Here is a 26,695-nt window from a genome sequence, read left to right as displayed (position 1 = left end):
GGAACTCTGAGTCAGATTTCTATAAATTCAGTTCAGCCAGGCAGTGCCAACCATTATCCACAGCTCATTAAATTTTTAATTTTTTTCCATGCAGTGGGAAGTTTTCTTACTAGTATAATTAATGTTTTAATTTAGTGTATTATAAAGCTAGCATTTTTAGCATTAAATGTTTCTAATAATTTTATATGAAATGCTATTAGTAGATTTCAGTCATGCATTCCTTTTTTGGAATATAATGACTTTCATTTACTTAACATGTCAGTTCTCAAGGAAGATATTATTCTCTTAACATTTACAGACTTTTGCTGTGGGTTTTCACTAAATACACTCAGTTTTTGTCTTAACATCTTTGCAATCAATTAATACTCTTGAAAAAGTGACCTGTAATTTGAATTATTAAAAATAACTCATAGGGTTTGGGTTATAGCTCAGTGGTAGAGCACTTGCTTAGCACATTTAAGGCACTGGGGTTGACCCTTAGCATCACATAAAAAAAAATAAATGTAATAAAAGTATTTTTTATAAAACTTTACTTTGAAGACAGGTTCTTTATTCAAAGTATCACCCTGGAAAGAAATTTTGAATATGATCATTCATAGAAAAATACATACTAGCATTTTCTCACAAAGACATTTCTTGCTTTCCTATTAGTTTAACAAATAGTACATACATGGAGTCAGCACTTGAACATGATCTCTAACCACTAGGAAATGTCTCATCAGAGGACAATGGAAGTTGGACTGAAGTTACATCAAATTTTTTTTTTAAAAAAACAGGGTATAAATTTTATCTCCTTAGTAGAAAAGGGCTCAGAAGTAATTTAGCAGAATTTAGAGTAGACGAAGACTGATATCCATTTATTTTCTGACCATGTAGCATTTGAAAAATACCTCTTCTACTTTCATTAATAGTGAACATGTCAGACTCATTTCATGAAGGTACAATTTTAAAACAAAAATTTATTTATTTAATTAATTTATTATTTATGGATCTGTAGTACTGGGAATTGTACCAAGGCTTGCTTCACCTGTTTACCATCCTCATATCTTTTTTATTTTTCCAGGCAGGGTTTCAATAAGTTTCCCAGGCTGGCCTCAAATTTGCAATCCTCTTGCTTCAGCCTCCAGAGTCACTGGAATTACAGGTGTGCACCATCATACCCAAGTTGAACAAAATATTTTCATCTTCCTGGTCTCTATGTTTTTGTGTTAGATTTTTGTTGCTCCCCAACTTCTGATAGGTACTTATGATCCAAAAATATATGTGAATTAATCTACTTTTCTTAGTAATAAAATACAGAGTATCTGATGGGAAAGGAAAGTGGAATTTCCCTTAGTGAGAACACAAGACTGTATTTGTTAAACTGTTGGGTTGAACAGAGAGACCTTCTCACTTAGGATACTTTGTGTTTCTGAGAGGTGACAGCTTTATATTAGTAAGAAAGCACCTCTAGGTCTTTCCTGTTTTTTTAAATTGGAAGAGTAATTGCCTGTTCTTGATATTTTTCTTTAAACAGGTGTAAAAACATTAATATTGTAAATACCCACATATAAGCAAGCACTTTGAACTATACTTTAAAAATATTTTAATTTTCAAGAAAAAAAATATATATAATCCTCACTTGTGTTTGGGGTGGTGAATCAGTGAGCAAATTAATGCCTTTCTTACGTTCACATAGTCAGATTTTTCTAGTTCATTCTCCCTGACTTCATGCATTTCTCAATTGCTGTGTCCTTTCTGTAGGAAAAATGAGGCTGGAAATCAGAGTCATTTTCAGTATGCAGATTTATTTAAGCTACAATGGTACTGAGGAGATAAGGCTAAAACATCTCTGGACCTGGGGTTTGTAAATTATTGTTTTACAGAATTATCCTCAGTGCAGTGAAACATGCCAGTGGATGGATGGGTGCATAACAGTTATTTTCATAAGCTTGGGTCATAGCTCAGTGTTAGAGCATTTGCCTAGCACAAATAACTCACTAGATTTTATCCTCAGAACCATATTAATTAATTGGTTGATTGATTGATTGATTAAAATAAAAGTTAAATTGCAATTTTTATAAAAAAAACAACTCTCTGTTTAATATTTTAAGTTATCAGAGGTTTCATGAGTTTTTGTCAAAGAAAACAAAAATAGCATCTTTTGTATAGCAACAAGCTCAATTAACAAACCTAGGTTTTTACAAGAAAGAGAATCTCGGCCTTAACAACAAAGAAGAAGCTTTGTTTGACCCACAGTAATCTCTGCAGAAATCCTGCTGGCATTCTTTGTAAAGATCTTGTTGGCTAGGAGAGAAGTTTACATGTATTAAGTATGATAGAGTCTCTGGAAATCTTAATTATAGTAAAGGTTTCTTTGGTGGGGGTTCCTGGTGACTGTATCATCCTTAGAACTGACTTTCGAGTTGGTGATGATTTTTTCCTTCTCCCATATTATCTTTGTTATTTTCCAGCTCAATTTCTGCCCAAAGTTGGAGTGTGTTGACCAGTGTACCTTCAGACATAACCCACTCCAATGTGCGTGGTCATTCTCACATTCTGGCCTTCTGCCACTTTTAGATTTCTTTATAGATAAGAAAAATATTAATGGCAATCACAGTGAAGTCAACCAGCATGGTATAGTGATAACAAGCCAAGGTAGGCTCTTCCATGTATATAAGGCACCTGCCTAAGTTTAGAAATAAATAATTGTGCATCACCCTAATTTTGAGAATTATGTAGATAATGCTCACTCTGTGGACATTAAAAAAAAGAATACATCCTTTCTTCCTTATCCTGTATCAGTCCACTCACATGACAATACATACCCACACTTTCAAGGGGTTTTCTGAGGACTTTCCTCCTTCAATTACACTCTCAGTCTCTATTCTGAGTGCTGTCTTGGGTACAAGAAACCACACATTTATTTCTGGTCACTTATTTCTGGTCCATTTGGTGATAGCATTTATCTCAGTATTGGAAATGATCTTAGTAATTGCAAAATAAAACAAAGTCTGAAGTGAATGCTTCCAGGATCCATGTTTTAGTGAGAATCTGAACTGAGTTCTCTCTCTCCTGAGGGGTGCCCAGCTTCTACCATGAACTACAAGGTCCCTCAAGCTTGACTACAGAGAGTTCATGTGCCGAGTTCACTCTAAATTTTGTTATTCTATTTACCGTTTTTTCCCCCTCACTGCCCATATGGACTTTCCTTTTTCTTTTCCATTGTAGACTTACAAATGTGAAGTGTTTTAGAGCTTTTCTCCATGTTAGTTTCTCTGTGATTTATCCCCTTATTGATCTACCTCCAGTCAATCTGAGGGCAACTGGATTTCTTCATGTGCAAGATTACAAGTCTTGTGCTTGGAATGTTGGGTGAGTCAGCTCCAGCTCAGCATTGTCTTTTATGGAAGTTCCCATATTATCCTGCTCTGTGTGGAGAGCATCTGCCCTGTCCCCTGATCCTCTGAACTGTGTTGTCTCCCCCAGTGTGAGTGGGTTGAGACATGGATAAAAAAAGACATGGCAGATTTCTTTTAGCTGTTGTCATGACATATTGATATTCTACAAAAATAAAAAACATTGTCTAGTACAATGTTCAGAATATCTATCTACCTTTCTTTATAATGATTATGTACAGATATAACAATGGTATCTGGAGCATGAGTTTCACTAACATGGGTGTGGTGTATAAAATTTGGAGAGAACTGATGCTTGCTGATAGTTTGCATGATCTCTTTGGAGGCTCCGTACAAGCTAACATCAGGGGTTGCTCGTGGGTGCACCTGATGGGGTCAATTTCCTGGATTCATAGTATGGTGAAAGGCAATCAGCTTTTCTGCCTCAAGGAAATTTGCTGTCTCTGCTCATCCATTTATGATTGTAGGACTCCAGTCCCTCAGTAAATCTTAATATGTCCTATATCCTCAGATTACAGATATTGCAAACAGACTACCTCACCTGTCTTATAAGGTTATGTATTGTTAAGACTCAAGTTTTCAAAAGAGCTTTCAAGTTAAGCTTGAATTTCACAGGAATAACTTAAGAATTTAAGTTGGCAGCAGGTTTTATCTTATATCATTCTTTTAGAATATGATGTGAAAAGTTTTTCTTATTTATTGATGTTATTCCTTTGAAACATTATTAGGGTACATTTTGTAACTTACATGGACTAGATAGATAGGAAATGGGTGTATTTTTTATACATAAAAGAAAGGTCAAGAAAACCATTAGGGTTGTGTGCTTAAAGAGAGCCAGTGAGAACTCAGAGACACCTGGATGATGGCATGACTGTTGGTTTTTTTTTTTTTCTCCTGGGCACATCAGAGGTATAAAGCTTAATTTATTCAATGTGTAAATAGATAAATTTACTTAATTAGTATGTTAGAAAATAAACATTTTTTTCTAATTCTTATTATATAATATCTATTTTAAAAATCAAAGTTTCCAAAAATTGTTGGGACTTAGTGTCCCCTGAGCCCTGAAGTCTTACTTGCAGCCATATCTATGGAACTAAAACAGTGAAGCTTTCCTTTAGTAAGTAGAGGAACTGCTTCTATCTGTGGCTGTAAAAACAGTGTTGACTCATGCTTTGATTTTCAGATGATAAATCTATGAGAATACTTGACAGGAACCCATTTACCATAGTCTATCCTTCATCTTATGGACGATTGAGGCTTGAGTTACATTAAATAGCTTTGTGGTGCAGGAAAGCATTCCACATGGTGGGCACCCCCAAGTTCTGTAGTGTTATGGTTTGAGTGTGAGGTGTCCTTCAAAAGCTCATGTGTGACACAATGCAAGAAAGATTTAGAGGAGAAATAATTGGGTTATGAGAGCCTAAAACCAACCAGTGAATGAATGCCTTTATGAGATTAGTTGAGTGTAAACTGAGTGTAAGTTGTGGCTGGAGAAAGTGGGTCATGATTGGGGGTGTATCTTTTGTATCTGGCAAATGGAGTCTCCTTTTGCTTCCCGATCATCATGTGAGCTACTTCTCTCTGCCACAGTCTTCCACTATAATCTCCTGCCTCATCTCAGGCTTTGAGGAATGGGGCTGCCCATCCATGGACAGAGACCTCTAAAACCACGATCACAAAAATAAACTTTTCCTCTCTAAAATTGTTCTTGACATATCTTTTGGTCACAGCAGAAAAAAAGCTCACTAACACACTAGTGTAAAATTCATGCTAGGTTCCCATAAATATTCAGAAATATCTTTTCTTACTTGAGGAAGACTTGAAGGGTTTGATTGCCTTGTGGAACCATTAACTAAATTCTTAGGAAATAATCATCCCAGCCCATTTAAATGTGGCTGATTTTAGCACTCTAATTGCACACACCTCTGATGTAGTGGAAAGAAACCTATCACATTGTTCTGATAATAATTGAAAACTGCATTCTAATAAGACTAAGTTTTTCTGTCTTGAGTTTCTAAAATATGTAAGACTTACAGTCATCTCTGATGATTCAATTAAGAACTTTAAATTGCATGTGTCCTTACTTTGAGAAATCATGGAATCTGCTACCTTGGTATTCATTTTCCTTGATTTAGGAAGTGATGTCAGACATGGAAAATTTTCAAAACAGTATTTGCTCTCTCAAGTCAGATGTATGAAAGTCAATTCAATAATAACAGTGATAGGTGGCATTACTATCCTGGGCATTTTTGACATTTTATACCTTTACACACACAATATCTACAGGAAGAAAGTATTGTGATTATTCATACTTTACAGATTACTGGTTCAGATGTGTTAATTAACCTCTCAAGTTCTGAATTTAATAGCATCAGCTTATTTGTGTAAGTTTACACTTTGTGACTTCAGAGATACCTCAGCAACATTTGTTCTCTATAAATATACCATATTCTGGGCTAGGGTTGTGGCTCAGCAGTAGAGTGCACACCTAGCATGTAAGAGGCCAAGGGTTTGGTTCTCAACACCACATAAAAATAAACAAATAAAGCAAAGGTATTGTGTCCAACTACAAATAAAAAAATATTTTTTAAAAGAAACAAAAATATACCATATTCTGGCCACCTATAAGAATAAAGACAGCCCTGTTTGCATGACTATCATTTCCAGAAAGGATATTATTTCCACATTTATGCAGTCTTGGCATGGAGGTTCCACTCTGTATTTACAACTGTGATTTTCTACTGAGAACTTTGTCAGGTTCATACAGAGAAAGTTGCATTCTTCTTAAGTTAGAAAAAATAAAAAAGGAGGGGCTGGGGCTCAGTGGTTGAGCACTTGTCTCGAATGCATGAGGCACTGGGTTCAAACGTTGGCACCACATACAATAAATAAATAAATAAATAAAGATACTGTATTCATAAAAATAAATAAGTAATAAATAAATACAAAATTAAAAGGAAGTAAGAATCAATGAATACCTCTCATCTAACAAGGCAATGTGGCTGCAGATATGGGGCATAGTCACTGGAGGGCAGTGAATATGCCCTCCAGACATGATTGGGTCCTGGTGGGGCAGGGAAAGTTGTCATGTATCCAGGAGAGTGTCCAGTGGACTTGGGTTCTGCAGGAGGAAAGAATGCCTCAGGACAAACCCACACATTTTGCTGATGACCATATTTGGAGAAATTGATGATGATGATAATATTCATGGTAAAGATTTTTCTTCCTTTTCTCTCAGATTATTCCTATCTGCTTCTTCCCCCATGAGGATAAATAAGAACAGCCAAGCTTCCAACTTCACTCACATTAGAAACATGCTTTTCTCTGAAGTCAGCATTGGGATTGGAGCCAATACTGCTCTGCTTCTCTTCCACATCCTCATGTTCCTTCTCAAGCACAGGCTCAAGCCCATCGACCTGACCATCAGCCATTTGGCCCTTGTTCATCTGGTGATGCTGCTGTCTGTGGGCTTCATAGCTGCAGACATTTTTGGGTACCAGGATTTGGGCAATGACTTCTCATGTAAATCAGTTATTTCCTTGCACAGATTGATGAGGGGCCTCTCCATCTGCACCACCTGCCTGCTGAGTGTCCTCCAGGCTGTCACCCTCAGCCCCAGAAACTCCTGCTTGGCCAAGTTCAAAGGAAACTCCTCACCTCAGAGCATGTGCTGCTTTCTCTTCTTCTGGGTCTTTAATATGCTCATCAGTGGTCGCTTCTTGATTGCCATCATTGCCACCCCCAACATCACCACACTCAATCTCATGTTTGTCACTAAATCCTGCTCTCTTCAGCCCATTGGTTACTTGTTCAGGTACACATTTTTCTCACTGGTCACCTTTCGGGATGTATCTTTTATAGGGCTCATGGCCCTCTCCAGTGGGTACATGGTGACACTCTTGTGCAGGCATAAGAGGCAGTGCCAGCACCTTCATAGCACCAGCCTCTCTCCAAAAGCATCCCCAGAACACAGGGCCACCAGGACCATTCTGCTGCTCATGGGTTTTTTTGTGGTCATGTACGTTTTGGACTTTGCCATTTCTTCCTATTCTGGGATGTTGTGGAACAGTGACAATATTCATCACTGTGTTCAGATGCTGGTGGGCAATGGCTATGCCACGGTGAGTTCTTTGGTCCTCATTGGTACTGAAAAACAAATGAGAAAGTTCTCGAGATCCTTGTGGGGCAAGCTCAGTAAGTGCTTAATTATCCAATGACATATCATTTACATAAATTGAGTAAAAACTGTCAAGAAGTTCAATGCCACATGTCCAGGTGGCGACCTCTAGATTATCTGTCAAAATACTATAAAAGACAAAAGTGTTCCTGGTCCTGCCTTTGCCACTGCAACTTTCTTTTTTTTTCTTTTTAATTTATTTCTTAATAAATTAAAGTGGAGTGCATTACATTCATAATTATCCATTCACAGCACAATTTTTTGTAACTTTGTATATAAAGTATGTTCACACCAAATTATGCCATTATATATGAGCTCTCTTAATTTTTTTGCTTACAATTCTTAATATACTTTTATACCACTATTTATCACATCTCTGTTTGTATATAAGGTATGTTGATGCCAAATTCACATCTTCATACATGTATTTTGTATAATGATGACCCTCTCTTGTAAGCAAGTTTTAATGCACGGGGTATGTCTTGCAATGCCATCTTGGGCAATATTTTTAGTCTTTTGACAAGTTGGTCCTACTTCCCTTGAAAAAATGGGAAGTAGATCTAACATGGGAATAAAGAGATCAAGAGAAAAGTGGAAAAAAGTCATAAAATGAAGGTAGAGCAAGAATATTTGGGGGGTTGTTGTTATTATATTTTCAATGTTACATAGGTAGAGATTTATCAACTTGTATGTTTTTATATATGTAGTTAGTGACCACAAAGAAACCAAAGACCAAAATAACAACCAAGTGTACGTGGCAGAAAAATAAAGAACACCCTAATCCATAGGAGATAGTAACAACCACAGAGTACACATAGAACAGAGCTCAGGAAAGAGCACATGTTACAACATGAAACAAAACTTTGACAAAGTTGAGGATACTGCAGTCATGTCAAGTGTCACAAAATAATGAGACTAATAATAAATTACATTAGGAAAATAGATAGGTGGCATTGAGTACAATCCCAAAACAGGGACAAAATCATCACTAGACTCAGGGAATTTTCTGAGAAAAAAAAATGAGATGGGTGACATATATCAAACTTTGTGGGATGTAGTAAGAGTAGTAATAGAAGTTCAGAGCTATAAAATGGCATTTAAAAAAGAAACAAATCAGGCTGGGTTTCTGGTTCAGTGATAGAGCACTTGCCTGGCATGTGTGAGTCACTGGGTTGGATGCTCAGCACCACATAATAATAAAATACAGGTATGGTGTCCACCTACAACAAATATATATATATCAAGGACCAGAGAGGAAATGAATAAAAAAGAAACAGCAAAACACCAGTAAAAAATCAACCAAATTCAGAGTTCATGTTTTAGAAAGGTAAACAATTTTGACAAATCCTTAGGTAGAATGACTAAGAATGACACAATAATAAAAAATAATAATTACAACTGATATTATAAGAGATGTGAAAGACTACCATGAACAATCAGAGATTGACAAATCGGATAGCATTCCACTTTCTTTCCAATTTGTCACCATCATGGGTAGACCTCCTATTAACATTATATGCACAGTTGGAGCATAAATTTTCAGAGTTAGGATAATCTTAAAGGTGTGACTTTTGGACCATATCATAATTCTATGTTAAGGATCACAATTGCAGTGTTTCATTCCCCAAAATTAGTATCATGTGGCATCTCAATGAGAATCAGTAAAAATCTCTGTGCTGTGTGTACCCACCAGCATTAGTGTTGGATTTGTGGGGGTTAATTCCATTTTAATGAAGGGTACTGCTATCTTTTTTTAATTAAATGTGATGTTAAGCATATTTTCCTATGTCTTCTTTGTGAAGGGTCTGATCATGTCTTGTATTTCTCATTTAGATTTTGTTTCTCCTTTTTGGAGGGGATATGGAGAAAAAAGGATTACTTTTACATAATTAGAGATATTGTAAATGAGTGCAGCCACTCTGGAAATTAATATGGAGATTCTCCAAAATACTAGGAATTTGAATTGCAATGTGACCCAGCTATACCACCCCTTGGTATTTATCCTAAAGAAATAAAGTAATCAAAATGTAGTGCTATATGAATTACCCATGTTTATAGCAGCACAATTCACAATTGCCAATCCATGAAACCAGCCTAGGTGTCCATCAGTGAATGAAAGGATAAAGAAAATATGGTATATGTACAGAATGGAGTTATAGTCAGGCATAAAGAAAATGCAATTATGTCATTTGCAGGCTAAAATGGATGGAATTTGAAAACATCACGTCAAGCAAAATAAGCCAAAATCAGATGATCATTGTTCAAATGTTTTCTCTTATGTTGAAACAGGAGTTTTGAAATGAACCTAGGTCCCCTGATTTTCTTAGCAGATGGGGTTTTCACATGGTGAGGGTGTTGCCAATTTTCTTTTGGATTCTTGTCTTGCAAATTTAAAGAATAAAATTCACAGACAGTAACAGAAGAGAAGTAAAAAAGGAGTAGATTTATTAAAGTGAGAAGAGATAGTGCTCCCAGGGTTCAGGAGGGGACATGAGGGTAGGAAAACCTGTTTTGGTGTGCTACCCTACAGCATTATAGAGTTTTTGAGTTTGAGCATTGACCAAAATCTGTTAACCAAGTATTGAAAAAGTGTAAAGACAGTTGGCTGTTTCTTTAGCCTTTGAGTTCTAATTGTTCCTATAACCCCTATTCTGGGTCACTCCGGCCATCTATTTTCCCGTCACTCTGGGCCAAATGAATTGACTGAATGTTCTCACAGGTGAGTCTCTTGGTCTTCACATTTGAGAAAGGACATGATAAGGCCCATTAATGTTTCCACAGGTTAGTATGATGGTGGAGTCTTTATAGATAACCAAGGCTTTAATTGGGGTCCATTGCCTTAAAAGTCTGATTATTGAATATTCTTGTTCCATATGTGGAAATTAGACATAAAAAAGAAAAATAAAGGGGATGGGGTAGCATGCTTTCCTGGCATGCATGAGGCACTGGGTTCAATTCTTGGCACCACATACAAATAAATAAAAATAAAGTTCCATCAATAACTTTAAAATATTGAAAAAAGAAAAAGAAGAGTGGGGACAACATCTGTTGAAAATTGAAGGGAGTTTCATAAATTAGAGGAAAGGAAAGAGAGATAAGAAAGGAGGTAATGTTCTGGAATGGAAATTCATGTACATATTCATACATATCTGTATGTCTTCTCTAGTTTTGTACTTTGAGAATTGAACAGAATTTTTCTGGAATGGGAACTCATCAGATGGAGGGCAAAGGGACTACTTCCCCTGATCATGTGGATAATGTGTCATTCTAATCCCCTCATCAGGTAGATGGGATTAAGATATACTTTCTTCAAAGGGTGAAGAACACAGTGACTTACAACCCCAAAGGTGATCTATACTCATCACTAGCCAGAGTGTATGAAGATCTCCTCTCATGTAGCAGTGGCATGCTGATCCGTTCCACATAAGGAGTGGAAGGCATGGAGAATGATAGTTGCATATATATTCACACATGTATTCAGGCTTGTAGTCACAGATATATCCATATAAAAAAGTCTTCTTGAGAGATGGGGTAGTGGCTCAGCAGTAGGGCACTGCGTTTGATCCTCAGCATATTCCAGGCCCTGCGTTTGATCCTCAGCACCACATAAATATAAATAAATGCAATAAAGGTATGGTGTACAACTAAAAAATAAATATTAAAAAAAGGTCTTCTTGAGTTTTGTACTTTGGGGTTAAACTGGAAAGTTCTGTAATGACAGCTAATTAGATGCAGGTACAGATATTAACTTTCCTGCTCAGATAAAGGAGACATGGTTCTAGTCCTCCCACTGTGGGGAGAGCATAGGGAGATCTACTCCCCAACTGTGACCTTCTCACATCATGGTGCAAAAGGTGTCGGGTTTTACTCACCTCATCTAGCAAAGGGTGTGGTGATCCATTTCCCATACTGACCAGAAGGCATGAGAATCTAATTTTATAAATATATGTTCATATATGTATTCATATATACATTCATGTATTTATATATGCTCATATATACTTAAACATATATTCACATATATTCATATGTAAAATGTAATCCATATATATACATATGTATCCACATTCATATGGATATACATATACATATATATTCATTTAAATATTCATGGACATATGCATTCTGATATATACATACTCATATTCACATGAATATTCAGGGTACATAAAAAAGTCACATTGCTATTTATACCTATTCATGTTTATCTTTATATTTATATCCATATACATACTCATATTGATACATTTATATTTACATACATATTTATGGCATGATTATATATATTCATGTGTATATTCATATACATATTTGTTTTACTCAGTGGTTTCACTGCTATGACTAAAAGACCTAACAGGAACAATTTTAGGAGATGAAAGGTTTATCTGGGTCCTCACAGTTTTAGAGGTCTCAATCCATAGAGAGCTGGCTCCATTCCTTGGAGTTCAAGATGAGGAAGATCATGGCAGAGAAGAGTGACTCACATGATGATTATGAAACAGAGAGAATCTCCACTCACCAGATACAAAACATAAACCCCAAAGTATCTGTAGAAGAATGTACAAATAAATGTACAGATGTATCTAGAGATAATGAAATGGACCCCAGTGCCGTCTGCTCAAGCCGGATAACGGATCACCGTGCCCTCTCCTAAGTGCTCGAAGTAGATCTCCACATCCTCCAGCAAGTTAGGGGAGTAGTTCCCCTTGTGGGGAGTAGGTGCCTCTACTCATCATATCTGAAGGCCCAGATCCACAGACCTTCCCCCTGGTAAGATGTGGAGAACCATGCATCCTCCACCTGGTCAGAGGAGTTAATCTGTTTCTACCATCTAATGATTTCCAATTCCAGAAAATTCCAGATCTACTCCCATTAGTATGTTTGTGAATATGTATATGATCATATATATAAGTCTGTAAATATGGTATGTAAATAAATGTAAATATGAATATGCATATATGAGTATGTATATAAATATAAATGTTTAGATTAATATGAATATATGTATGAATAAGTCTATGCATATGAATATAAACATTTGGATGAATATGAATATGAGCATGTGTATGAATATGAATATTTGTATACATAAATAAAAATATGTAGATGAATATAACTGTGAAGACTAATATTTATATGAGTATAAACATGAATATGTGTGCTGATATAAATATGAAAGTTAATATGTATGTGAATATATACATGAATGTATATATGCATATGAACAAGATATTATTAATATGTACATAAGTATGTATATGAATGTGTTTCTATGAATATAATATGAATATCTACATAAAATGTATATGATATGAATATGACTATGTATATGAATATGAATATTAATAACAAAACATGAAAATACATACATATATATAAACATGTGCACAATAGGAATATATGAATGAACATATGAATATCTATGTAACTATATATAATGTATATTAGATATATGTGATTAGATCCCAGTACCTCTGCATAGTGTGCAAAATGGATCACCATTTCCTCCAGATGATTTGAGTTGATCTTCACACCCTCCAGACCATGAAGGGTGTTGATCCTCATGGAAATAGTAGGTCCCCTGTGTCCTTCTATTTGCCTTGCAAAGAGAGTAGATTCCAATGCCCTCCACATGATGTGTGAATTAAAATTATGCATCCTTGACCTGAACAGAAAGTTTATTCCTGTAGTCTCTTTCTGATGAGTTATCTTTCTAGAATATTCCACTTCAATCATGATGTACAAAACTGAAGAAGTCATATATGTATGCATATACTCATATACAGAGTATAGGCCATCTTCTCAGTATGAAGAATGGATTACTGTGCCCTGTGCTAGATGAGAAGAGGAGATCTTTAGGTCATTGCCCCTTGAGAGGAGTAGGTCATGTTGGTTAGGATCACTAAATGAAAATGAATATGTACATGTATGTGAAAATGGATATCAATGTGTGCTTAAATATCAGTGTGTATATGTACATAAAGTTGAATGTTTACATGTACACAAACATAAATATGAGGATGTTTATGAGTTTGCATATATACATGTACGTGTTTATGAATATAAATCTATATAAATATGTAAATGTATTTGAATATGAATATACATGTGTACATGTGTAGAAATGTGGATATCAGTGTGTATAAATATGGGTATGTACATGTGCATGAAAAGTAGAGAAATATAAAAATATACATAAGCACACAAATGTGAACATGACCATGTACCTGAATATTCATATTTTCAGAAATATGTACATAAATTTGTATATACAAAAATTGTTATATGTATATTAACATGAATATATACGAATACACAAATATTTTTCATTAATATGAATATGATTTTTTATGTATATGAAGTATATGAATATACATGTGAATATGTATGTGAAATGGTATACAAATGTGCATATAAATATACAAATGAGCATGCACATATATATGGAAGCATATGTATATGAATTAGAACCTATTTTATTTTGCTCCTATGGGGAATGGATCACCATGCTCTCTGCTAGATGAGGTGACTACATCTCCACACCCTGCACACCATGCAGCCTCTTGGTCCCCAGAAAGAATGGGTCCCAGTGTTCTTTACCTGGTGAAAGGAGAATATCCTATGCCCTACACCTGATGAGTGCTTTTGAGTCATTTATCTTTGATCTGATCAGGGGAGTTGATCAATAAATACTCCATCTGATGAGATCCCACTCCGCAATATTCTAGTCAAACCCTAAAAGTATGAAATTGGGCCAGGTGAATCTTTATTGATGGTTGTATCTAGGTAGATAAATCTATATAAATGAATCTATAGATGATAGGTGAAATACACCCCAATACCACCCACTCAGTATGGGGAATGGAACACCTATTTCTCCTCTAGACAAGGGAGTACATCTCCTGCCCTTCCACAAGATAATATTTCTTTTTAGGGGGACTAGCACCTGGATTTTTCACACCTTGAGGGGCTTAGTTTCCCATGGCTTCCACTGGATTAGGGGAGTCAATCTCTGTAAAGTCCTTTTTATGGTTTTTCAAGCCAGATCATTCTAGTTGTAACCTCAAAGTATGAACTGGAGAAGTCATAAATATGTATATGCATATATGGAAATATGGTCATTCACATAAATATGATTTTGCATATGCACATGATATACATGAAAATTGATAGGAATACATGTTAATACATACATTAATATGAATATGAATATTTACATAAATATAATAAAGATGTATATAAATATGAGTATATGTATATATGAATATGTGATAAAATACAAATATGTATTAATGTGAATATAAATAAGATACAAATATGTATTAATGTGAGTATAAATAAGACACAAATGTGTATTAATGTGAATATAATATGAACATGTACAATATGTGTATAAATACGAAGTTGTATTTTACATGTACATGGAGTTCAATAGGAACATGTACATGAATATAACTATGAGGATGCATGAGAATGAATATGTACACCTACCTTATTATACATATAAATGTATGTGTAAGTAAGAATATGGACATACATGAATATGACTATGAATATGGGCACTTGTATGTTTACATCAATATAAATACCACTGTTTATGAATATATGCACATGTTCATGAACATGTACAGCTATACAAATATATACATATATTTACAGAAATATGAATATGTAGAAAAAATATATATTGAGCATTAATATAAATATGTGCAAATATATGCATGAATAGGAATGTGTTTGTGATATGTGTAGAAATATGTATGTGAATATATAAGTGAAGGTGTACATGGATGTGCATATGAATATACAGATGAGTATGTATATGTGTATGGAAGCACAAGCATATGAATTAGAACTACGTGTCTTCTGCTCATATGGGGATGGATCACCATGTTCTCTGCTTGATGAAGTGAGTATATTTCCATAGCCTCCACACCATAGGGACTGTTGGTTTCCAAGGAGAATAAAACCATTTGTCATTTACCCCATGAGAGTAGAAGATCCTTATGCTGCACACCTGGTAAAGGCATTAGAATTATTTATGTTTGAATTGATCAGGAGAGTTGGTAAATAAATACTTCATCTTATGAGCATTATAATTTACATATATATATATATATATATATATATATATATATATATATGAGATTTGATATCTAACTTTCTTGGTGGTGAAAAGGAAAATACAGAAAAGTGAACCAGGACCTTCTGTACTGGAAAGAAAGGGGGTAACATTGGGAGATAAGAAAAATGGAGGAGGGGCTGGGGTTGTGGCTCAGCAGTAGAGTGCTCGCCTAGCACATGTGAGGTGCTGGGTTCAATCCCCAGCACTGCATAAAAATAAAATAAATAAAACAAAATGTATTTGTCTCCAATTACAACTAAAAAAATAATTAATTAAAAAAAGAAAGATGGAGAAAATAAAATGATAAAAGGAACAAGAAATTCTAAGACAAATGGAACTTCTACCAGTGGGCTGGAAGAGAGATAAAGGGCCTCCTTCCTGAGTGTGCCATTTATTTCTTCAAGGTAGTGTTTATTACTTCTGTCAATCAGTCTTGTTACTCCAGGAGTCCCCATGTCACTGTTCTCCTGTCACTCGAGTCCTGTTTGAATGTGGAGGGGATCTGTTCTCATTATTGACTGCTGTTCCAAATCAGTAAATTGTCCTGACCCTGTTAATATTTCTGCTGTAATATCAGTCCCATGTCTCCAGTTACTTTCTGCCTGCTCAGTGCAGAGATCCATCCAATTAGATCTCCACAGCAAGTAATCACCTCTAGAAAGACATCCTTTAGCTAGTGTGACACAGTCATGGGGAGGCAGAGCCTCACTACAGATCAATTCAATAAGACTTTGAACAAAAGGCAAATTGGGGCCCTATGTGGAACTGGAAAATTTTAATTCCTTTAATGTATTAAAAGGAACAGCAGCATTAATTAACACTCATTGGCTTTGATCATTTATCTGTTCAAAAATTGGAAAGAGTTTGGGCAGGGGCTGGGACTCATTTCTATCCACTTGCCTGGCATGTGTGAGGCCCTGGGTTCAATTCTCAGCAATGCATATAAATAAATAAAATGAAGGTCTATCAACAACTTAAAAAATGTTTAAAAAAATGGGAAAGAGTTTAAATCCTGCAATAGCTTCTCCTTCCTATAAGGTAGTCCTGAGACCACCTTGGAGTGGAGAAAGTTTTATGATTGTCAATGCAGAGAAATCAAGCCTCAGTCTCCCTTAAGCGAGAGGGGGAACCCCCAATAGCTGGGGAAGGACTATTTAAATGTAAATTGCTGAGGTTCACTTTCAACCCAGACTCCTCCTCTGACTTAGCCTCCTCCTCTGAATCTCCTGGTACAGACTTTCCCCTCCATCTCATTGAAATTTGATCTGGGTTATTTCCCTGCATAGCAGGCATCCCTATCAATGAATTTTCCTTGGGCATTTTTAACTCTCTTCATTGACTCTGGTCTGCTAACAATGGGACAGGTTTAGATTTTGCCCTGAGGCTTTCTCTCTGAGGTTTACCAGTTACAAATTGGGCATGACTTTGTTCTGCCCTTAGTCTTTCTTCCTGCCTTTGACACACCACATTAGCTAAAGATAGAGAAATCTTTCTTTGAGCTGGGCAAGGCTGCTTGCCAGGTCCTGTGCTTCTGGCTGCATCTCTAAGTCCAATGTATAAGTCTTTTGATGACCCCTGGGCAAAATCTTGGTCCGAATGTAAACACATTTCTGTTGCTGTCCACAACTTTTTTATGTTCTCAATCATACTTCTAGGCTAGTATCTGAAATGCAATCTTCAAATAGTCTCCTACTGAGACTCTCCCAACTATGCAAATCAGCTGATTCCTCCTCACAGAACCATGGACAAGTGTCCCTAATTATTTCTAGACACTGAATGAGCTGAACTCTTTGGATCTCCTTTTCTTTTTGCCTAATTATTATCTTCAGAATCATGAAATAGATTGCTCTCTTTGAAGACAAAGAATTCTACATATTTTATTTTATTTTTTTAACATCTGACTCACTTTCCTGTCTCCTGGTACTTTCAAGAACCAATCCACAATACTCTGAATATATAAGCACTCTTTTTGTATTGGAGAGAAAGCCACACCCATTAGGTACCTTGAGTCCAGTAGGCCAGTGGTCCCTGTTCCATGTACTACCTATTGCCCACATCCCATGGGGACAATGGAATCAATTCATTCTGTGTGGCTTAGGCTGGCAATGAAAAGACCACAGAAACACAGAGGTACTATTTTCACAAGGTGGGGATTGCGGACAAATCTACAACCTCAGGAGTCCTCCTCCATGCCAGAAGGCAAGAGAGCTAGAGAGAGGGTGCACCCCTCTATTTGTTAGGCACCCAAATAAGGCAGAGGATAGTGTTTCAAAAGAGGCATTGCTCAATCCCATTGGTTAATGCTCAAGCCCAGACCTGAGGCACTTCCTTGCCACAGTGTGTGGCTCTCAATTTCTTGAATTCAGTGCTACAATCTATGTATTGTTTTGTGATGCAAAGTACATTTGAGAGTCTGTAACTCCATAGTTCCTTTCTTTTTTATTTTATTGTTCTTTTTAGATATACATGACAGTAGAATATATTTTGGCAAATTGTGCATGCTTGGAGTATAATTTATTCTAATGAGAATCTTATTCTTGTGGTTGCACATGATGTGAAATTACCCTGGTCATATATTCAAATACAGGGATAGGAAAGTCATGTCTGATTTCATTGGTTCCTTTCTGTCACCTTGAGATATATTTGAACAGACTTTAGTATTTTAAGGATTATTTTTTATTTTTATTTTATTAAGGTTGAATTCTCACAAGAGAGCCCAGTATATAATGTGTGATGTAGTTACATTTACATATGTTGCAGTAAAATTACCCCATTCTCATTTTTTCAAACATTTAATGCCTGCCTGGAAGAAAACCAAGTATCTGATGAGCAGATACTGACTCTCATGCCCTTCAAGGTCCTGGCAATCACCTTTCTCATTTCTTATTCTAAGAAATCCAATTGTTGGACATAGCATATGAATGTGGTTACAGCACATGAGAATTTTCATATTTGATTTTATTTACTTCACTTCTCATTTTTGAGGTTCATTCATGTTGCAGCCTATGTCAATACTTCATTTTTTATGGCAGAGTAATATTCAAACATACATCTGGATGCTATATATAGTTGTATATTTGCTTACATGAATATATCTATATGTACCTGTGCTTACTCAGGCAAGTAAACATACAAATACATACACATTTGTTTATCCATTCTTCTCTTAATGGACATTTGGGTTTTTATCTTTGTCCTCATGTGAATAGTGATGCCATTAACATTCATGTACAAGTGTTTAAGTATCTGTTTTCAATTCTTGGGGGACTACAGCTAGGAATGGGATTAGTAGATTATAGGGTAATTCTATGTTTAATAATTAGCAAACATCAAATTATTTTCTATACTTTCTATATCATTTTATATTGTTACCATAACTCTGTGGAGGTTCTAATTTCCTCACATAATTACCAACAGTTATTATCCCCCCTTTTTTAAATGAAGCCATTTTATTGGCGATGAAGTGCTATTACATGGTATTTGGTAGGTTTTGTTGTTGTTGCTGTTGTAATGGTTTTGGTACAGGGAAACAAACTCCAAGGTGGTTCACCACTGATCTTCTGCCATTTTTTTAATATAGGGACAGAGTCTCACTAAATTTCCCAGGGGGCCCTCAAACTTGCAATCCTTTTGCCTTAGTCTCCTGAGTCACTTGAATATAGGCATGTATCTATTTTTAGACAGAAAAAAAACAGAGAGAGAAAGACATCAATGTGCCTCTAATAGAATTTCACTGAAAGACATTTTAAGAACTGTAAAGCTGGAAAAAAGAAAACTGACCCAGTATTAAGGTCTGATATGCAATGTCAACTAATACTTTATAGTATACAAATGAAGCCAGATATAGTGAAAATTACTAAAACTATTGAACAAAACCCAGATGCCTATACAGAAAAAAAATCCACAAAGTATTTATAACTATTTAATCTGTTTTAAGATACTATTTTAATCCTACCTTAATGATTTTTTTTTTGATCAGAGGAGAAATGTTATGAATTAGAGAAAAAAAACTAAGGAGTGTGTCACCGTTGCTTTAGATTAATTTAGGCAAAAACTGATCTTTGTTTCTCCACTTAGTTTTTAGACTTTTAATTATTTGAGTGCCACCACTGATTAGCACCAAAGGACTGATTGTGCCATAGCCATTGGCTATGAGCATTTGGAGACCAAGCAGGATGGGGTCACTGGTACACACTGTGCCTCTGAAAAGGGAGATGATGCAGTCCACACAGTACAGGATCTCAAAGTGGCTGATGAGCAACAGGATGGTGTGAGTGGCCCTTTGTTCTGTGGAACTTCCTGGAGAAAAATGGGGGCTATGGAAAGACTTGGATCATTTTTTTATGTCTGTGCAAGAGAATTATCATGTATGCACTGGAAAGAACCATAAGACCCAGAATTAGGAGATCTCTGAATGCCATGAAAGCAAGAAAGAAGGTCCTGCTCCTGTAACTTATGAGCAGAAAGGAACAGCGCTCAGTGAGAAACAGAAGACCAGGCTGGGTCTTATTGGGAGTGGCCACAATGCAGAGGAGCAGGTCGCTGGAGAGGGACATGGTGAGGGCCCATAAGAAGACAAATAGCCCCACAATGGAATTTGTGGATTTCAGTTGAAAGTGGGCCAACCAGGAGCCACTGGGGCTGATAGTGATGGCCTGAAGCATACTCAGGACAAGGGTAGTGCAGATGGACAGCCCCCTCATGACCTTGTGCAGGAAGACAAGTACTTTGCATTTGAAGTCACCTGGAATGTCCTGTGTTTCCCAAATGTTTGTGGACACCAAAAGGCCCATGGTGAGGAGCATGAGGATGTGTGTTAGAGCCAAGTGGGTGACGGGAAGGTCGGTGAGCCTGGGCTTTTTGCCCACAAGGACAGCAGCAGTGTGGAGGCAAAGCAGAAAGGTGTTTGCTGAGATCCCAATGCCAGCCTGGGGATAGAAGGCATTTCTTATGACAACATAACTGAATCATTGGTCCATCTTCATCAGTATCCTGGGAAGAAAAACAGGAGCATTTGATAGAAACAGCTTTTCATTGACATGCTTCTAGTCCAACCACCACCTTTACAATGTCTAGAATCGTGATTAGCAACAAATATCTTTGTAAAGAAGACAGGGTCTTATTCTTCACCTTAATTTCAAGTTAAGGGCTGGTTTGTGGTTCCAAGGTAGAGCACTGGCCTACCATGAATGGAGACCTAGCTTTATCCCAAACACTAAGATAGGAAAAAAGTAAATAAAATATAAATTAAAAATAAATTTTATCTCAAACATCTGTAATTCTTCTGAGGAATGATTTTGTACTCTCCCTCTTATTTCATGCAAGTGCTCAGATCTTACTCTTGTCATTGAACCTGTATACCTCAGGTTTTTCTTAACAGCATAAGTTATGTGATTAAAATGGTCAGCCTTCCTATCTTCCCTGTATATTTCTTAAAGATGAAGATGCTGTTGTATTTGGCTTTGATCTGAAGTATCTAAAATAATGCTGCTTATATAGAAAATATTTACCACAACCTGTTGATGTAAAGTTAAGATAAGCAGAAATAGAAGTCTTGGCCTGGGGTGGTTTAGCTCTGTAGTAGAGCTATTGCCTAATATGTGTAGGGTACTGGAGTCAGTTCTTGGCCCCCCAAACAAAAACAAATAAATAAAAGTATATATATATATATATATATATATATATATATAATCTCCAGGGAAATAATATCAATATGCCCATTCCCATGTTTCTTTATACAAGCGTAGAATTGTAGTTTAGTTGTTTTTTTTTTCCTCCTCAGACTTGGCCTTCATTTATTTCAGGACCCACAATTTACTGTCAGAATACTGTCATCATACCTAATGATTTATGCCTCAGTGTATGTCATCCGTTAATGTGGGTCTTGTTAGTACTTTCCTTCTGGTATTGTTGGAGTGAGTAATTAAATATGTGCTTGGCATATATAAAGCACAATAAAATCATTCATTATTGTTTTGATATTTGTCTGTAATCTTGGTGTGGGGGAGTAAATGCAATATGTTAAAGAATTCTTAGTATAGGTAAAAAATGCCAATGTAAGATTTGGCCTCCTTTGGCAAAAATTTGATTCTTGAGACCTATAGTATTGGACATTATTTTCTTCTCATTTTAAAATTTCTACGTACAATAAACATAGATGTTTAAACATTCCAATTTTCTTCAAGGGGAACATGGAGAGAACTGGTGGGTTCTCCTTCTTAATTTTTATCTCTGCTTAGAAATGCCACAGTATATGTTTCCATTTTTGTTATATGTTTTGTATCAGTGACGAAAATGGAAAGATCACAATGAATAATATGAAATACAGATTATATATTATACTATTTTGAAAATTCACACTCTAATAAAACATAAAATCTTGACAACATCAACAAATTTCTAGAGACACATGACCTACCCAAATAGAATCAGGAGGACACAGAAAATTAAAAGAGATCAAACTCAATCATTGTAATACAATACACCACCAAAAGCCTACCAAGAATAAAAGACCAGGACCAGATGGATTCTTGGCAGAGTCCACCAGACCTTGAGAAATAAATACCACCAGTCCTCCTCAAATCATCCCATAAAATAGAAAAGGAGGTAACACTTTCAAACTCACTCTAAAAATCTAGAATCACCCTGATACCAAAAGCAGACAAAAACACACCAAGGAAAAAATTCTGATTAATATTCCTAATAAACATACATAAAAAAATTATTTATAAATTACTGGAAAATCACCTTCAAAAACATATTAAAACATAGTACAACAGGTTCATCCTAGAGATTCGAGGTTGGTTCAACATACAGAAATCAATAAACATAATGCAGCATGTTAATTCACTTACAGACAAGAACCACATGATTATATCAATAGATGCAAAAAAAAAAAGCACATACACACACACTTGACTAATTACAGCATCCATTCCTGTTCAAAACATTAAAAAATCTAGGGACAGTAGGAACATACATGAACTTTATAAAAGCTATATTGTAGACCCAGGGTCAACATCAATTAAATGAAAAATTAAAAGCATGTTGTATAAAGGTAGAAACAAGAGAATGATGTCCCCTTTCACCACTTCTTTTCAACATAGTCCTGAAAATTCTAGCCAGAGCAGTTACACAAAAGAAATATTAAGGGATACAAATAGGAAAATAAAAACACAAACTATCACCATTTACTGATGATATGTTGCTATAATCAGAAGATCCAAAAATTCCACAAGAAAACTTATTGAACACACATCCTGCACAGTACCAGAATATGAAATTAACATCCACAAATTAATTGTGTTCTTATACATCAGGAGAGAATCAACTAAAAGAAAAATTAGGAAAATTATTTCAGTCAAAATAGCCTCAAAGAAAGTAAAATATTTGTGAATCAATCAAACAAAAGAAGAGAAAGTCCTCCACTATGAAATCTACATCACACTAAAGAGATAAATTGAAAAAGACCTTAGAAGATGGAAATGTCTCCCATCTTGTTGGATAGGCAGAATTAATATGGTCAAAATAGTCATACGACCAAAAGCACCACACATATTCAGTGTAATTCCCATTAAGGTTCTAATGTTGTTCTTACAGAAACAGGAAAAGCAGTCATGAAATTCACTTGGAATAATAAGAGACCCAGAATAGACAAAGCAATACTCAGCAAGAAAAGTAAAACAGGAGGCATCACTATACCAGACCTTAATTTATATTACAGAGCTATAGTAACAGAACAGCATGATATTGGCACCAAAACAGGCTTGAAGACAAATGGTACAGAATAGAAGATAAAGAGAAAAAAAAAACACATGAATGAAGGGATCTCATATGAGGCAAAGGCACCACACACATACATTGAAGAAAAGATACTCTTTTCAAAAGGAAGTGCTGTAAAAACTGGAAATTAATGTGTAGTAAAATAAAATTAGACTCTTATCTCCCATGCTGCTCAAAATTTAATTCAATGTGGATCAAGGATCTAAGCATTAGACCCGAGAAATTGTACCCACTACACGAAAATGTAGGCTCAAATCTCCAACTGACTTCCTCAACAATACTTTTAAAACAAAAGAATTATAACCCTCTCTCAAATTAAATACAAAATGGTGCTGTGGATGTGAATAAGTGGTTGTGTGTTCCTGAGTTTAATCCACACTAACCCCTACCCCTCCCACCAAAAAAAGAGGAAATTCATGGGATGGTATCAAATTAGAAAGTTTCTTTACAGAAAAGAAAACAAGCAAGATGTGAAGAGAGAGCCTAGAGAATTGAAGAAAATCTTTTCAACCTACACTTCAGAGAGAGAGAGCACTAATCATCAGGACATATAAAGAAATAAAAATATAAAAAAACCCAGATAGTCCAATTAATAAATAGGCAAAGGAAGTGAACAGGCACTTCGCTATTGTTCATTTGGATTCAAGTCTTTAGTTGGCACAGCCCCACTTTATACATGGGAACAAGGCTTGCTCAAAGTCACTTTCCAAGTGGTCAATCAGGGCAGAAATTCAGATTTGGACCAGCATCTGCCTATTGTGGAGACAGTGCTCAAGAGTGTCATTGGGGCCTTGAGATTTGGGACTTGAGTGTTGACATCAAGAGTAAAGAGAATTCCCCTCTGCGAACCTTCTGGGAAGGGTGAAGTATTCTGGACAGGAGTCAGGGACCAGGCTGCCCAAGGGCTCAGATTAGAGACTGTACAAGTTTCCTGTACAGTCTACCTTCCCAAGAGACCTGAGAAAGGAACTGGTGACACAGTTTTCTGGTTCTCTTGGCCTAGATTGTTCCTGAATCTAAGGACTCTGAATAAGCGAGTCAACAATAAGGAAATCCAATGCATCTCTTTTCTCTCTACTAGAAACAAACAAACAAAACAAAACCCTGCCAAATACTGAAATCTCTTCCTTTCACTTGAAAAAAAAAAAAAAAAAGCTCTGAACCAAGTAGTCTGGGCTTCTATGGTTATCCAAGCATGCCAACAGGCCCCAGACCCTCCCTATTTTGCATTCCTATTTTGTCTTCTCAAGACAGCTAACAGGGGAAGAGGAAGAAAGAAAGAAAAAAAAAAAACTAAGAGCTAGAGGCCCAGTGGCTTTCACTGACCAGCACATAATTATAACTACTCCTGTCTGCAAAGGATATTAGAGAACGCAGTTTGTTTGGGGGCTTTTTTTTTTTTATTGGTTTTGTTCTATTTTTGGTTCCAGGGACTGAACCCAGGTGTGCTTAACAACTGAGCCACATCTCTAGACCTTTTAATTTATTAGAGACAGGGACTCACTATGTTGCTTAGGGCCTAAGTTGCTGCTGCTGGCCTCTAACATGGGGTCTTCTGATTCAGCCTCTGCAGCAGCTTGGATTACAAGGATGTGCCATTGCACCTGGCTACTTTGTGTTTTATTTATTTAGGTGCTGGGGATGGAATCTGGAGCCACACACATGTTAAGCCCATGCTCTATCACTGAACTGCACCTCCAGCCTTAACACTGTCATTTTGAAATGCTGGCAACACATTTTTTTTAAATGTGGGGCTGCAAGTCACCAGTAGCTAACAAACCTCACCCTTGGTCACTGGCAGTTAGTTCCCCAAAGGGCCTGACCACACACCCATGAGAGACCAAGAAAGATCCTGAATGACTCCCAGGGATAGTCCAGACCCCATGGAACAAAAGAGGGTTGTCTGGGCTGAGCCCAAGTAACCAGCTATGATGGGATGGCTGTGTAGCAGAGCCAGTGCAAGGTCTTGAGGGCTGGCAGTGTGGGCTGCTAGTAAGGATGGACCCTGGATCTGAATGACCCCTGATGGGCTGTTGAAGGGATGGGCAGGGACAGTCAAGTTGAGCTATTGTTCTTTCATGTGTGTTGTGGTGGGGGATGCAGGTACCAGGTGAGGAGGGGCAAAGGGTGAGAGCATTTGAGAGCAGAGGGATAGCCCAGGGGCTTGTGGCTGGGATACAAGTGTTGGCCATACTAAATACTCCGAGCATGTGAGTACTGAGGTGTTATTGGTACATGTGGGTCTTCGAGGGTCCATGAATGCCTCCTCTGAGACTCAGGGCACATCCCAGACTGGTGAGAGGCACTGCATCCCAAGATGTTGGCACTCCCAGCTTGGACTCCCCCACCTTCTGGCCTCAAGGAGATGCTTGTCTGTTCCATCAGTACTGTCATGTGACTCATGTCCAGCCTACCCATGTACATGCCATCAGTCACCAAACTCCAGCTCCACTAGGTTTCAGCATCCATGGAAATTGACTGCCTCCCCCACCAAGAAGGAGACATTCACTCATAATTAGATCCAGGGATTTATATCATGCCAACTGGAAGTCTCTCTTTATATATCTGCCTTTCTTGGTGTAGATGTCACTCTTGTGTACTGTCAATTTTTTCTCCCTTCATGGTGACAAGGTGGACTGAGTCCTAACTGGGGTTGCAAGTCACCAGTGGATGACAAACCTCATTCTTGGTCACTGGCAGTTGATTCCCCGAAGGGCCTGACCACACACCCATGAGAGCCCAAGAAAGATCCTGAATGACTCCCTAAAGGCTGTGTGACCTTAGACTCCTCACTTGATTGCCTTCTCTGGGCCTCTGCCTACTGGGAAACAGGGTGAGTCTTCCCACTTTCCAGTGTGTGTTGAAGGTGATGGTTTGGTGGCGAAGGTGTTTCAGGAAGGGATGCAGCATGAGCAAAGGAAAGATCTAGAATACTGGGAAGCTCCTTCAGTGTGGATCTGGCAAGGGCTGGTGATGGGCAGCTATAGCTGGGGCAGGTCCAATGCTCAGCCTGTGGTTATGAACTGCAGAGGACCCGGTGGGCCCTTACCAGAATCAGCAGCCTCAGTGTCTTCACCCAAGATGTTGTCACCATCAGTTTCGCCTCCCCACCTTCTAGCCAAAAGGAGATGCTTGTCTGTTCCATCAGTATTGCCATGTGACTTGGACCACCATCACTTGTTACGAACAGCTCAAATGCTAGTTGTCAATTAG

General features: G+C 36.9%; 1 protein-coding gene across 1 annotated transcript; it reads left to right on the top strand.

Moving 5' to 3' along the window:
* The first annotated feature begins 6,661 nt into the window (after positions 1–6,661).
* Positions 6,662–26,695, top strand: LOC101973335 (vomeronasal type-1 receptor 90). Its single transcript, XM_013366343.3, has 4 exons — positions 6,662–7,592; positions 19,843–19,970; positions 20,311–20,494; positions 26,349–26,695. Exons 1-4 carry the CDS (start codon positions 6,662–6,664, stop codon positions 26,693–26,695), a joined length of 1,590 nt encoding a protein of 529 aa, XP_013221797.3.

Source organism: Ictidomys tridecemlineatus, chromosome 11 (genome assembly GCF_052094955.1).
Source record: "Ictidomys tridecemlineatus isolate mIctTri1 chromosome 11, mIctTri1.hap1, whole genome shotgun sequence".
NCBI classification, from domain to species: Eukaryota; Metazoa; Chordata; class Mammalia; order Rodentia; family Sciuridae; genus Ictidomys; species Ictidomys tridecemlineatus.
Note: the sequence above shows the minus strand (reverse complement) of the source record. Positions and strands in the feature narration are given on the sequence as shown.

Coding starts and splice junctions, on each gene's coding strand:
- LOC101973335 (XM_013366343.3), top strand. CDS start 6,662: ATGAGGATAAATAAGAACAGCCAAGCTTCCAACTTCACTCACATTAGA. Junction 19,971..20,310: donor CTGATGAGCAACAGGATGGT/GTGAGTGGCCCT, acceptor TGTGGATTTCAG/TTGAAAGTGGGCCAACCAGG. Junction 20,495..26,348: donor TGGACACCAAAAGGCCCATG/GTGAGGAGCATG, acceptor TGTGTGTTGAAG/GTGATGGTTTGGTGGCGAAG.